Source organism: Schistocerca serialis, chromosome 3, assembly GCF_023864345.2.
Source record: "Schistocerca serialis cubense isolate TAMUIC-IGC-003099 chromosome 3, iqSchSeri2.2, whole genome shotgun sequence".
In the NCBI taxonomy this organism is placed as follows: Eukaryota; Metazoa; Arthropoda; class Insecta; order Orthoptera; family Acrididae; genus Schistocerca; species Schistocerca serialis.
In genome coordinates, this window is record NC_064640.1 from 982,878,740 (window position 1) to 982,894,218 (window position 15,479).

General features: G+C 39.3%; 1 protein-coding gene across 12 annotated transcripts in view; it reads right to left on the reverse strand.

Annotated features, from left to right (window-relative positions):
• The window catches only part of LOC126471427 (homeotic protein female sterile-like), a 349,857-nt gene that overhangs the window by 289,297 nt on the left and 45,081 nt on the right, over positions 1 to 15,479 (reverse strand). For all 12 annotated transcript variants that reach the window (XM_050099579.1, XM_050099580.1, XM_050099573.1 and 9 more), the window contains exon 4: positions 6,683 to 6,913. In XM_050099579.1, the coding sequence (XP_049955536.1) occupies positions 6,683 to 6,913 (231 nt within the window). The remainder of the gene's footprint in view (positions 1 to 6,682; positions 6,914 to 15,479) is intronic.

Here is a 15,479-nt window from a genome sequence, read left to right on the forward strand (position 1 = left end):
GAAATAAGTATGTAGGTGTAAGAATTTGTAAGTATTCACGAAAAATATTGGAGGTAGTGCATTTAAAACTGAGTATCAGCTCCAGCCTTCTTTACCATTATTCCAAAACTTTACATACATATCTGCTGATACCTTTTGCTGATTCCTCATTACACTAAGTGGAAATTTAAAAGCATAACATTTATTAGAAAAAACACTGTGCAAAACAGCTGAAGAATACACTCTGTGATGTTAGCACAGAAGAGGAGACAACATGAGCTTCCTCTGATGCTTCATTAAAGACTAACAACCAGCTGAAAACACACACACACACACACACACACACACACACACACACACACACACTCATAACAAACTTTATCAAATGTTTTCCTGGAATCACCAGAGAAAATTTTCATTCCCCTGTGTCAGTTCCAGTGTAAACCAGGATTAAGTGAGCAATTCATTCACACTCTCTGCCATCCTTTTCTATTACTTTGTGTCTCTTCCATGGGCATTTACTCAGTAGTGAATGGAAGGGAATACCACAGAATGAGATCATAATAATGATGTTGTTGTTGCTGTGGTCTTCAGTCCAGAGACTGGTTTGATGCAGCTCTCCATGCTACTCTATCCTGTGCAAACATCATCATCATCTTCCAGTACTTACTGCAACCAACATTCTTCTGAACCTGTTTAGTGTATTCATCTCTTGGTCTCCCTCTACGATTTTTACTCTCCACGCTGCCCTCCGATACTAAATTGGTGATCCCTCGATGCCTCAGAATATGCCCCACCAACCGATCCCTTCTCCTAGTCAAGTTGTGCCACAAACTACTCTTCTCCCCAATTCTATTCAATACCTCCTCAATAATTATGTGATCTACACCATCAAATCTTCAGCATTCTTCTGTAGCACCACATTTCGAAAGCTTCTATTCTCTTCTTGTCCAAACCATTTATCGTCCACGTTTCACTTTCATACATGGCTACACTCCATACAAATACTTTCAGAAACGGCTTCCTTACACTTAAATCTATACTTCATGTTAACAAATTTCTCTTCTTCAGAAACACCAGTCTATATATTATATCCTGTCTACTTCTACCATCATCAGTTATTTTGCTCCCTAAATAGCGAAACACATTTACTACTTTAAGTGTCTCACTTCCTAATCTAATTCCCGCAGCATCACCGGATTTAATTTGACTACATTCCATTATCATCATTTTGCTTTTGTTGATGTTCATCTTATATCCTCCTTTTAAGACACTGTCCATTCCATTCAGCTGCTCTTCCAGGTCCTTAGCTGTCTCTGACAGAATTACAATGTCATTGGTGAACCTGAAAGTTTTTATTTCTTCTCCATAGATTTTAATTCCTACTCGTAATTTTTCTTTTGTTTCATTTACTGCTTGCTCAATATACAGATTGAATAACATCGGGGAGAGGCTACAACCCTGTCTCACTCCCTTCCCAACCACTGCTTCCCTTTCATGTCCCTCGATTCCTATAACTGCCATCTGGTTTCTGTACAAATTGTAAATAGCCTTTCGCTCCCTGTATTTTACCCCTGCCACCTTCAGAATTTGAAAGAGTATTCCAGTCAACATTGTCAAAAGCTTTCTCTAGGTCTACAAATCCTAGAAGCGTAGGTTCGCCTTTCCTTAATCTATTCTCTCTAAGATAAGTCATAGGGTCAGTATTGCCTCACGTGTTCCAATATTTCTACGGAATCCAAACTGATCTTCCCCGAGGTCTGCTTCTACCAGTTTTTCCATTCATCTTTAAAGAATTCGTGTTAGTATTCTGCAGCCGTGGCTTATTAAACTGATAGTTCGGTAATTTTCACATCTGTCAACGCCTGCTTTCTTTGGGATTGGAATTATTATATTCTTCCTGAAGTCTGAGGGTATTTCACCTGTCTCATACATCTTGCTCACCAGATGGTAGGGTTTTGTCAGGACTGGCTCTCCCAAGGCCGTCAGTAGTTCTAATGGAATGTTGTCTACTCCCAGGGCCTTGTTTGGACTCAGGTCTTTCAGTGCTCTGTCAAACTTTTCAAGCAGTATCATATCTCCTATTTCATCTTCATCTACATTCTCTTCCATTTCTATAATACTGTCCTCAAAAAAATCACCCTTGTATAGACCCTCTACATATCACTTCCACCTTTCTGCTTTCCCTTCTTTGCTTAGAACTGGGTTTCCATCTGAGCTCTTGATATTCATACAAGTGGTTCTCTTTTCTCCAAAGGTCTTTTTAATTTTCCTGTAGGCAGTATTTATCTTACCCCTAGTGATATGCGCCTCTACATCCTTACATTTGTCTTCTAGCCATCACTGCTTAGCCATTTTGCACTTCCTGTCTATCTCATTTTTGAGACGTTTGTATTCCTTTTTGCCCACTTCATTTACTGCATTTTTATATTATGATAATGCTTGCAAAACATCGTGATTTTGCATTCACAACTAAATTGTTTCTTGCTGTGAATGTAAACTAAATTATGTAACAAGCAGGAAATCTAAATATTTAGAGCCTAAAAAGCTTGAATATAAAGAGCTCTGTTAGCAAAGTCCACAAAATGAATGTAAAAGTGGCACTTCAGGTCTTCAGCCACACTGTTTCTCTAACTGACAATACTTTTACAGCAACTAAAGAATTGCAAAGTGATATAGCAGAGAATACAGATTGTTTTACGGAATTTAAGAAGCCTTCTCTATCTAGTGAATAGCAGAATAGCAATCTTTTTTTTTTTTTCAAATTACTGTTGAATTGTTTGATGTTCTGAATTGCAGGACAGCAATTACCTCAAACCCATATAGGTGTGTATTATCAGAACAAAGCCTAGTAGTAACGGAAACAACTGAAAGGACAAAAGAAGTTTTATGTGCAGTATGTGAAATTGACAAAATGACAGGTAAAATCACACCAACATGCAGTACAGGCTTTTTTTTTTTAAACAAATTGTTAGTGTTAAGTTTTGCTGAGTGGTAGATAGAATCAAGACGCACTAGAGAATTTATTTTGAGTGTACCGTCGAAGGTGGCTACAAATGGAACCCAACAGCAAGAACACCAAGTTGTTCCTCACAAGCTCTATTAACTCTCATATGAAACCTCCTGGCACTTCAAACTGTAAGGGTAACACTGATCATATGCTGATACTGAATAACTATGGGTTAGAAAAGGAAGATTATGAACCTCGGCTGTTGGAGAGCTCTTGAAACGTGGAAATCCCTCCTCTGTGGATTGAGAAAGGCGTACCACTGATACTGAAGAGTAGTTTTCTTCTGAGAGGAGCCCAATAGCAAATTTTTCTGGCTACTTAGTACAAAAATGAACCTAAAAGTATGGTTGTTTGAGATATAAGGAAATACTTGTGGTAATGAACTTCAAGAGGAGAGCAATTTATTTTTTCTCCATAAAAGTTACTTTACTGTCAGTTTGTGAGATTCTTCAACTGGGCTCAGAGCTCCAATTACTGAGTTAATAAATGGTACTGAAATGTTTTACAGGCATATGAATCCTGGTTTGCATTTTACTGATAAGGAAATATTAGATTTAGGATCTTTAACTAAATGAAATACAGACTTGACAAATTTCACTGGCTCAATGATAAATATGGAGAACATAAGAATTTTAAATCTTGTGCTAAATGCAAACTGTATTACAGTTGCAGAATAATACTGGAAGACAAGTTTCGTAAAACTCTCAAAATTTAAGGTATTAAAAATTAGGTAGTTTCTTTATAGTGTATTCAAGTGTGAAACAAAATAAATCTTATTTACACTGTGCTAATATATTTCATTGTCTTTCTTTTATCACTCTACTCCATTAAACTGGAAGGAAATATGAGGGGCATTCAATAAGTAATGCAATAATTATTTTTCTGAAAGCAGGTTGGTTTTAGGATTCCAATACTCCATATATTATTCCCCACTCTTTTGGCTACAAAACCTTAGTTTTCAGCATAATCTCTCTTCAATACAGTGTCCATACACCACCTTACTGGGAGGGTCTGTATGCCCACATGGTTGAAGCCAGTGTCAACATCTTGCTGCATCAATAACCTCCCCATCGTTCACGTACTGCTTCCGATGGAGTGCATTCTTCAGTGGATGAGTGTGTCAGCACTACCAACAGGAACATCCAGTTGAGCAGTGAAGTGCCTGAATATCATCCGTCTATCACATTTAACGAGAATGTCCATACAGTCAACATAGCACGTATCACAGCTGTGTGGGGCTGGCCGGCATGCAGGAGATCCGTCAGATTTGTGTGACCTCGATGTCACGACAGACTGTTCGCTCTACGACTCACCGTGGTTTTTAGTCACTGCCAGGTTTCCAACAGACTTTCTGCAAGTGCCTACGATTACCTGCGATGCTCTTGTTTTCCGCCATAAGAAACTCGATGGCAGGTCTATGCTTGAAATGCACCTTCATTACAGATGACATTTTGAAGGCTGTGTATAGTCACAACCACAACAAATTCTGAGTTTTTTCAAACAAAACTAACCAAGAAAAAAAATGTGTGTATTACTTATTGGGTTTCCCTCATAACATATTAAACCTGAGCAAAAGAATACTGTTTATGACAGAGAAGAATGTGATAATATACTGAAGTTGCTTACAGCCTCACAGTTTTCTTGAAGATGCAGTTGTTCAGCGCACGGATTAAATGACGTTCATTTACAAATGATTGTAGTGACATACAAAATGAGGTTGTGGTCAAGAATGTGCACAGAAACACACAGGAGGCGAAAACTGTTTCTTAAACTTGTTTAGTCTCAAGGTAAAAAATATAATGTCATCATAATTTACCTCATCCTTATGCACACTGTGCAAAAATAAAGGATTATGTTTGTAGCATCAAGACGATACTTAGAGATACCCAAGTTGTATACACTAGAGGAGCCATGTTCAATTTTTTACTTGATTAGTGGTTGTGATGAGCCTTCTACACTTGTTACTGATCAGTGAAACTATTATTTCAAGCAGTGAAATCTCTGTGTTTTGTTGTACATATTTGTTTTAATGTAGGACACGAGCCACTAGATGAAAAAAGGTAGACAGTAGTGAGGTGCCTGTTCACTTGTGCTATCTGTGAGTACAGCGCTGCAGCTCGCAGGTGATGGCTTACATTCTGATAAATTTATTCATACTTACTCTTGCTATCGTCTGATAATCAGGAAACAAATATAACCACTATGATTGTATTGGGTACTGATTGTAAACTGAATGACTGTTTGCATAAGCAACTGATACATTTGAATGCTAAAGCAACACAGTCCTTGAGCACACTGCTGTAGGTGACGAAATTTGGTATCACCACTGGGAATCAGTCGAGAGCTTTGATGATCCAATGGTGTCATCCATCGTCCCCTCATCCCAAGAAGTTCAAGAGCCAGCCATCTGCTATAAAAGTGATGCTCACCCCATTATTAGATTATTGAGGGCCACTGATTATTGATCTCTAGGGACCTGATGTCGCCATTACTGGGGAAGAGTTCAGCACAACTCGCTGGAGAAATTATTGCACGAAATTAAGGCAAAATGTCGCGAAAACAATGACAATTAGTGCTGCTGCTTCATGATAATGCACGTCCTCATATCGCAAATGTTGTAACACAGGAAGTTACGTCAACCCAAGTGGGCGACACTAGAGCACCACCCTAGAGTCTTGAACTATCCCCATGTGATTATTACATCTTCAGTCCCTTAAAAAAGGCCTTGGAGTATTGACAATTTCTGCTGGACAAGGATGTGAAGTGAAACAGTTACAGACTCTCTCACACAGCAGGACAAGGTGTTTTACCAAACACGAATCTTCAAGCTGGTGATTGCCTCAATGCTCACAGCAATCTTGCATGATTAGCATTCTGATTCTGGAAAGTGCAGCATTTGAACAGAACATTTTTGATCACCCCTTATATTTTTAAGAAGCTGAGAAGAAATTGGAAGCTATCCAGCGTTATATCTACATAAGGAGATTTTTGTACCTACATTTTACATACCAAACAAGCTTAACAATATAGAGCAAACATGCCATGGATGGCGACGAGTGTGTAAATTGTGCAACTGCATAAATCCAATAATTTCTCAAAAAACTATTATTGCAATAAATCCTGCTTTCAAGTGCTTAATTCGTTAGGAATGTGTGTAAGTGTTACTTTTGACTGATTACATTTATTTGCATTTTTGAGAAGTGTCCCTATTGTAGAAATAAAATTTGTTTGTACAATTACAGAGCTGATTTGCGATCATCAAGAGAAACCTTGATAAAAATTGCTTGGGAGAAACAGCAAACGACCTTCAATTACAATTTGCTACGGGGCAAACACTCTTTGCTCGGGGTGGCCTGCAGGACTGGTCGAGCAGACTTCTATTCGGCGACAAACTTATTCCCACGGGTAATGACACCTCATCAAAGAAACAGTGTTGCCAGTTCTGTGTCGTGTACAACAATGATGATCATAAGTGTTCCTTACGACATGTTTATTAGAACTATGGAACACTTCTGAACCACATAATTTTCCTACACGAGATCAGGAACTGCCAAGCTTGATAATAGTATTGTACAATTTCAGAAAATTTGTGAGTGTAACCACTTAGTACACTGAAATACTACACAATATAAAACACTGTAACAATACGAAACATCATCACAGCTGCAAAACTTCATGTTGCAGAGTACTTACAGGTAAATTGAGCTTCTTAGCATCCACCGGTTGATAAAATGGCCATGCAAATTGATGTTTCCATACTGTCTTGAGCACTGCTTTCAAAAGAAATTGAAGTTGATTGGTAACACGGCCTGGACGGTCTGGATGTGGGTAAAAGGGAGGCTGAACTACACCATTAACTGGCTCCAGATGAGGTTCCTCCCTAGGGGGTGGTTCAATCACATCTTGCTGGCTGCTATTTGCATCCTATGGGGGGAAAAACACATTTACAGTAATACATTAAAAAATTTGCGTCGAAGTAACTAACTGAACAACAATTACACCTGTATAGTATGTCTTTAAAATGAAGAGCAAGCACCACTTGTGGTGGGGAAGAGGCCATTCTCTGAAGGATGCAACAACTGCTGGATATTATCAATAAAAATCAGTTTTCCAACTGGCACTACAGCACGTTCTATCGTGGTTTGTGTGTATTCTGTTTGTATGCATTTCTTGTGTAAGATGTTACAAGTAAACTGATGATTCTTTAGAGTCAGACTCTTGTATATAAAACAGCTTCAAATGTATGATCACAAATGAGTTACTATGTGAAACATTTGCTTTATTCATGTAAGTGAGAAAACTGTACAAAAGGTTAGAAATTATGTATAAAGTTTGTTTTAAGTCACTAAGTGCTCTTATTCTTCAATACTGAATTAATGAAGTCCAGGTATTTGCAAGCCATTAGTTACCCTGCCTCAAGACAAACCAATACTTTCTATTTTTAGTCCTTTTCTTACTGAAATGTTTTAACAAGGACTATACTTCTTAATGAGCAGATTATGACAGCATTTTAATTTTTTAAAATCGGTCAGTAATCATATGAAAGACAGAAAATCTAATCTTTCCTGCCCCTGGAAGCTATTAGATGGACAAACCGCCAATCGGCCAGGGTACAGTGCCTCAGGTTCCAGGATAGTCATTTTCTACATTTTGCGCAGATATTCCATGCTAATGTGGTCCAGAGGTTCCCACATGACCATCATGGATTTTGACAAAGTTGTGTGTGAACAAAACCATGTTCCCAATAAACATCAGTAAAGTTTCACTATCATCAATTCAGTACTTCGAGATATAATCATTTGTTTGACCCCCATGGCGCAGCTTTCAAGAATGCATCCCGAGTTTTTGACACCTTTGAGACATAATAGCTATGGCAATATTTTTTTTAAAGAAAATAAACTTGGCCATTTTAAACAACTTTCTGCACACACTTGTGAGCAAAATAATAATTTTTAAAAAAGATTGCTTGATAAACCTGGAATCTTGTATGTAATAACTTACCAATACAAGGTTTCAGAATATAAAATTTGATGTGTGTGCCAGTTTTCCATAGCTTACAAACTGAGGGCAAAACTGAAGATTTTTGTAAAAATGTCAAAAACGTGTTTTTTAGCCCACTTTCACAAAAGTCTTCTGTAAACTCTTAAACCATTTTCATTAGAAATACTATGTTATAAGTACCTTGAAAAACTATATTTAGCATTGCAGTGACAGCATAAAAGTCCCAAAAATGATGTCAAAGCTGAAACGCATTGAAAATGCACCCATATTTCACTGGTACTCAAATCTGACATATTTTATTACGTCCTACAGTTGTTTAGTACTCTCTGGGAAGTTAATATCAGAAGTCCTGATGAGTAAGAAGTGAAACTAAGTCAGCACAACTTTAAAAAAAAAAAAAAAAAAAAAAAAAGAACCAGGTGGTTTTTGTCATGACTCTCGACATATTTCAGCATTTTTTCTGCTGTAACTATGAAATCAAATTGGCTATTAACTTCAAAATTTAACTATGCTTTACCAAGACACTGCAGATCATGGTAGCAAAATTGTTGAGTAACAGCTACAACACAGAGAGCATAAACTGTGTTCAAGTTTTACACTGTTGTCACATTTGGTAAATTTGGTGAAGTTCACAGCAGTGTATCTGACATTTTTTGAAAAGGATTCATATATTAGAGAATTTTTAGTGTCTTTTTATTATGCAATGCTACTGACATGCTAGTTTAATTCCAGTTTAAAGTATAGCATAGTTTGCTGGTTGGTTGGTTGATTTGGAGGAGGGGACCAAACAAGAGGTCATCGGTCCCGTCGGTTTAGGGAAGGAAGTCTGCTGTGCCCTTTCACAGGAACCATCCCGAAATTTGCCTGAAGCGATTTAGGGAAATAACGGAAAACCTAAATCAGGATGGCTGGATGTGGGTTTGAACCGTAGTCCTCCCAAATGCGAGTCCAATGTGCTAAGAAGTCCAGTGTGCCAACCACTGCACCAGCTCGCTTTGTAGCATAGTTTGTGTTCACACTGTTTGCAGTTTACGTGAACCTATGAAAAATTATGTAAATGTATTGTTTTGGTCCATGGTGGCGTAACCACTGCTGGTTTCTTTTAAAGTGAGGAAAGCCAACATTCCCATCACCATAGGAGTCACCCTGATAGAAATCCAAGAGCAGCCACCAGTGTGTCTTTACTACAGGTTCCAAGCTTGATAAGGATTTCTTAGAGGTATATCAACATCAGACCTCCAAGCCAGGACAGTATGCTGCATGCATTTAGGGTAAGAGTGGTGGATTGGAAATACCTGAAAGTTTTCTGCTGAGCAGGAGTTGTATTTAACCTTTAACTGCTGAGGTGCAGTCTGTGAGACCACGCATATGTTCCATCACGTGATTACATTACTTTCTCTCGCTCAGTTTCCCCCCACCCTTTCAGTAGCTTCTGAAAAGTGCAAGCAGAATAACATAGTTGTGAGTGAACCAGTTGTTCCAATAGATAGGTGAGTTAGAACTAATTAAATGTTGACTGCAGTCTCTCAGACTGCACCTAAGAGTTAGCGTAATTATTTACAATAAAGAGTTTATTTTGTTATTCTGCTTTAGATTGTACAGATAAACATTGGAAGCAGCCGGATCGTCTGATAATAAAAGGTTCAAGGTGGATCAATGACATATACCAAAAAACAGGTATGTGTTACTGATGGAAATTTTGAATCGATAGTGCAGAGTTGGTTGGACAAAACACCGATTCAGACTTTAGTATTGTAGAGGAGACATCCCAGAATGCTCAAAACAAAAAAAATTGATTACAACAGTCATTCAGAAATTGATGTTTCAGAAGTTTCATCATCTGATGAAGAGCTAGACATGGAACCCATACAAGGATGGAACCCATACAAGGAACCTCAAAAAGTTTTCATTGCATGAACAGGTACAGGTGGTTGAAGAATGCACTGAACAGAGCAGTTAGAACTCCTTTGCATAAACTCATCATAAAATTACGCTCATCACAGCTGCCTCTTTCCATTTGGTGTAAGCTAATGGATAATGAAATGATGGATGAAAAGACATCGCTGAAGGCACCACTCAGTGAGACAGGTCGATGGGGAACTGCAATAGATGGTAAAATCATCAACAAAAAGGGAGCCAGAAATGCCCGGTGGGAGACAGGCCACGATCGGGTTAATGGCAATGGCTACAGCAAAGACAACGACTCAGGACGAACGCTGAGGTACACCCTTTTCCTGGATAAATGGTGTCTGACAATGCAGAACCTACACGCACCTTCAAAACACAATCTTGTAAAAACGCCTGAAGGATACAGGGCAGGCGGCCACGGAATTGAACTGAATTTTATACGATCCTGTAAGATTATGCTGTGTACAGTATATGTATGTGTAATATAGGGCATGTCAAAGTAGTAACATTCATTATCATTTTTTTCTACCCCTTCAGCTTACATTTTTACATCATCATTGATAATGAATAACAATATATTCAAATTTAATTGCATAAGTATTCTGCAACACTCTAAAACTTTTTCAATGAGATAGTCTAAGTTTCTTTGGAAAGTCATAGTCAAATACACTATCTTGCAGGTTTTTAGGCAGACTTCTTAGTAGTCTTGACACCAGAGTACTGGGGTCCTTTTTCTAGCATTGCCAGTCAATGGGGTATGCTCCGTACTTCATTCATCCTTCTTGTATTGTGGGTGTGTACACTAGCATTTGTAACCCAGTCCTCACTACCTTTTGTGATGTACATTATCGTTTTGTATATATACAACGATGAAAAAATTAAGATACCTAACTTCTTGAAACAGTTTCTGCACGTTTCAGAGGTCTTTCTTCTTAAAATGGTCCTAATTGCTTTTTTTTTGTAATGTGAACACTCGTTTTGTCTCTTGTTTGTTTGAGTTTCCCCACACAGTCACTACATACTGTAAGTATGGTTCGAAAAGTCCACGATACACTGTACACAGAAGGTTCTTGTCTGAATACTGTGATAGCTGCATCATTAAGAATATGACAGAGCTCAGTTTCTTACAGACATTATTAATACTTTTTTTTTCATTTGAGTTCATTATCCACAAGAATACCTAAAAATCTAGCAGATTCTACTTCTTCCAGCCTTGTTCCATCAACCTCTAAATCCATGTCTACAGCCTTCTTGTTTTTAAACGCTGCATATGTAGTCTTTTTTAGATTTATAACCAGTTCACTTTCCAACAGCCATTGAGCTGTGACATTTGCAGATATGTATGCTCTTCTCTCAAGCTGTTCCACATTTTGGTCACTATTTAGTATTTTCATGTCGTCAGCATACAATATTTTCTTTTCTTCCTCCTCAACACCTATATCATTAACAAACACATTAAATAACAATGGCCCATTACCGAACCCTGCAGCACTTCATATTTGATGGGTTTGGTTTCTGACTGGTATGAGTTTCCTAATGATACATACTGCCTGCAGTTGCAGAAGTATGGTTTTATCCATTCACCTGGTTGCCCTTGAATGCCATAGTTGCCTAATTTTTTTGTATCAGGATTTCATGGTCAATGATATCAAATGCTTTTCAAAGATCCAGAAACATTGCAGAGACAACCTTTTTTTCATCTAAGGACTGTAAAATGTATTCTGTTAGACTGGCAATTGCTGATTCTATAGATTTACCCTTTCTGAAACCATGTTGTGAGGGTATGAGAAAGTTAATTATTTGGACAAACATAACAAAGTATACATAAGCATTTCCAGGATTTTCGAGAAACCTGATATATGTGAAACTGGTCTGTAGTTGTGATTCTTGAGTTTCTCCCGGCGTATTTGATAATCAAAATATCCACAGGTGTGCTGCCGGTCTATAGTGTCCAACGGGCACAATATTTCTGTTATATCCTAGCCAGTAATGCCACCCGAGCCCGCTGCCAAAAGGTTGGCAGCATCAAAGTCCGGACGCCGTCCGCATAAGCAGCGCCAGCGAGACAGGAAATCGCCGCAAGTCTGCGCGCGCCACCGCTGGCTTCTGGTTTCTTAAGCGCTGGAGTCGCGAGCGCTAGGACAGTTCTGTGTTCGCCGCTCAGTTGTATACTCGCCACCGAATTGTGTACTTGCTAGTCAGTTGTGTGTTCATCGCAGCAGAGTAGTTGTTTGTCGTCAGCCGACGTTGACCTAGCCGCTCCGACTCTAACTAGACAGATTTCTGTAGACACGGAGTTCACTACTGTGTTTCTGTATCTTCGTTAATAAAGATAAGTACCGACTTTTATTTAATCAGAGTGTTTGGGTTTTCATCTTTCTGTTCACTGTTCCAGCGGACCGGTCGGCCCGCTATTAAAAGTGTGGCGGTGACTTCGTAAGCCGTTTCTACAGCGAATTGTTTGTCGCTACGAACGCCGCCACAAAAATTTCGGCAATCATACATGTCGCCATCATCAGGTGAACTGACGGACTGAGCTCCTGTGAACGTGCCGGCACGGAGATCCGTACGCTACGGCTGCTCAGAGGGAACTGGGTTCGGTCGCGGCGGTGGCCGATTTAAATACCCTCCGCCATGGGTAGCCCACTCTCACCGGTGGTAGCGAATTTGTACATGGAGAACTTCGAGGAGGAAGCCCTGTCGTCATCCGTATGGAAACCTACTTGCTTTTTCCGTTACGTGGACGACACGTTCGTCATCTGGCCACATGGTATGGATAAACTCCTTGACTTCTAAACTCCATACACCCCAACATCAAATTCACTATGGAGACTGAAACGGAGGGTAAATTACCTTTCCTTGACGTCTTGGTCAAGAGAAGGGCTGACGGCACCCTAGGTCATGGGGTGTATCGGAAGACTACGCACACTGATCTGTATTTGCACGCAGACAGCTGCCACCACCCTTCACAGAGGAATGGGGTACTTAAAACTCTAGTACATAGGGCGCGCAATATCTCAGACGCAGAGAGTCTACCCCAGGAATTGGAACATCTGAGAACTGTATTTCGAAAAAATGGGTACTCAGAGTGGCAGATTCAACGTGCTCTCCGCCCAACCACTGCAGCACAACCTATTGAGATGGATGAAGTCATGAGGGAAGAGGTAGGCACTGCATTTATTCCATACACAGGTGCACTCTCGGGGAAAATCGCACGCATTCTGAAGAAACACCGCATCGGAACTGTGTTTTGTCCTCCAAATAAAACTCGTGCACTGGTGGGGAGCGCCAAAGATGACCTCAGTTTGAGGAAGGACGGCGTGTACCAGATTCCGTGTCAATGTGGCAAGTCGTATATTGGTCAGACGATGCGTACCGTCGAGGATCTATGCCGTGAACACCAGAGGCACACTTGACTGATGTATCTGAGCAAGTCGGCAGTCGCTGAACATTGTTTGTCGGAAAATCACGCCATGGAGTATGACCGCACGAGGATTCTGGTACAGACGTCGAGATACTGGGACAGCGTTGTTAGAGAGGCCATCGAAATTCGCACCAATGACGACCTCATAAACCGAAACTGTGGCTATAATCTTAGCAAGGCTTGGGAACCAGCGATCGGGTTAATCAAGAGTAAATCGAGCAAACGTATAGTTGTGACGACCACGGCGGACAGAGCCATCACATCGACATCATCTCAGATGCCGTCGCAATCTGTTCCACCGCGCGACCGTGGCGCGGGGCGCAGACGGCGGAGGGAGCAGGCCGTGGACGGAGGGTATTTAAATCTGCCGCCGCCGCAATCGAACCCAGTTCCCTCTGAGCAGCCACAGCGTACGGATCTCCGTGCCGGCACGTTCACAGGAGCTCAGTCCGTCAGTTCATCTGATGATGGCGACATGTATGATCGCCGAAATATTGTGCCCGTTGGACACTATAGACCGGCAGCACACCCTTGGATATTTTGATGGTCTGTAGTTGTTGGGGTCATCGTTATACCCTTTCTTGTACACTGGCACCACCTCGGTTATCTTCAGTTTTTCTGGAAAAATTCCATCTCTGAAAGAACAGTTTGCTATGTTCAGCAGTGGTGTTATTATCTGCTCACTTACCAGCTTTATTACACGATTTGATATTTCAGCATCACCAGCTGATTTCTTGGACTTCAGTTTCTGTATAGTTTTCCGTAGTTCATCTTCCGTGACTGGTCTTGAGAACACAGTAATGCATGATCTTTTTGGTACCTTAATGCTCTTCTGTTTTTGACTATTTCTTTCCAATTTTAAGTTTTCTACTACACTGATATAGTTATTATTCAGTATGTTTGCTATTTCCATACCATCTGTGACCACTGTGTTGTCTATTTTAATTGACCTAATACCTTCTTCTTTGTTTGACCCATCTTTTTCCTTTCTTTCAGCATTGAGATCCTGCAGCTTCCTTCGCTGTTCTAGTATTTCACTGGTAATCCACTGTGTTTGATCTTGCAGTCTTTCTTGTCTCTTTACTTTGGGAAATGTTACATTAAAATGGTATTTAATTGTTGAAATGAATGCGTCATATTTTTCATTTACACTCTGGGCCTGTAGGGTTTCATTCCAGGTTTCCTTACTTAACATTGTTCTAAAGATGTTGATATTTTGTTCACTGATGATCCTAATTTCTTTGGTTGTTTGTTTTGGTTCTGATACTGTGTCATTACTTCTGCAAAAGCTGATTATTTGTCCATGATGATCAGATATTTCTGTCTGAATTACATGTGACTCATAGTTACACATATTAGTAATTATGTTGTCAATAACTGTCTCACTTTGTGAAGTCACTCTTGTTGGTGCAGTTATTGTTACTTTCATGTTATGCTGTATTAACAATTTTTCAAAATCCTGTCTTATTTTTGTGTCTTTTTCCCGTGTCAATGTTGAAGTCTCCACATATAATAAGCTTTCTCTTCATATTCATTCTCAATAAGCTAGCAATTTTTTTTTTCAGATATATGCTAATATTGCCACATGGTGATCTGTACACATAAAACACACTAAAATCCTCTGTCACTATACCAGTAAATTCGAAGTCTTTCTCTAGCAATGGGCAATGTAGCAGCTTCACTGTTTACATTCTTTAGGAGAGTACCTGTTTTGTGTGTATATATATATATATATATATATATATATATATATATATATGTGTGTGTGTGTGTGTGTGTGTGTGTGTGTGTGTGTGTCTATACATACATATATATATATACATACATACATATATATATATATATATATATATATATATATATATATATATATATATATACACACACACACACACACACACGCGCCACCACCCTTATATTTAGATCTGCAGAAGTAATTTTTCTAGTTTTAGTCCTCTATTGCAACATTACCGATTTTACTTTCAGGTAGTCCATGTTCACTGACACGTTATATGTCTGGTCTTACTTCACTCAGGAGTACTTCTGCTTCTAAATTTTTGTTACCAAAGTATTGAATATTTTGATGAAGTACTTTTACGTAAAGCCCCATAGCCCCATGTGTAAAGAGTATGGAGGATACCAGTTCTCCAGCAGGTG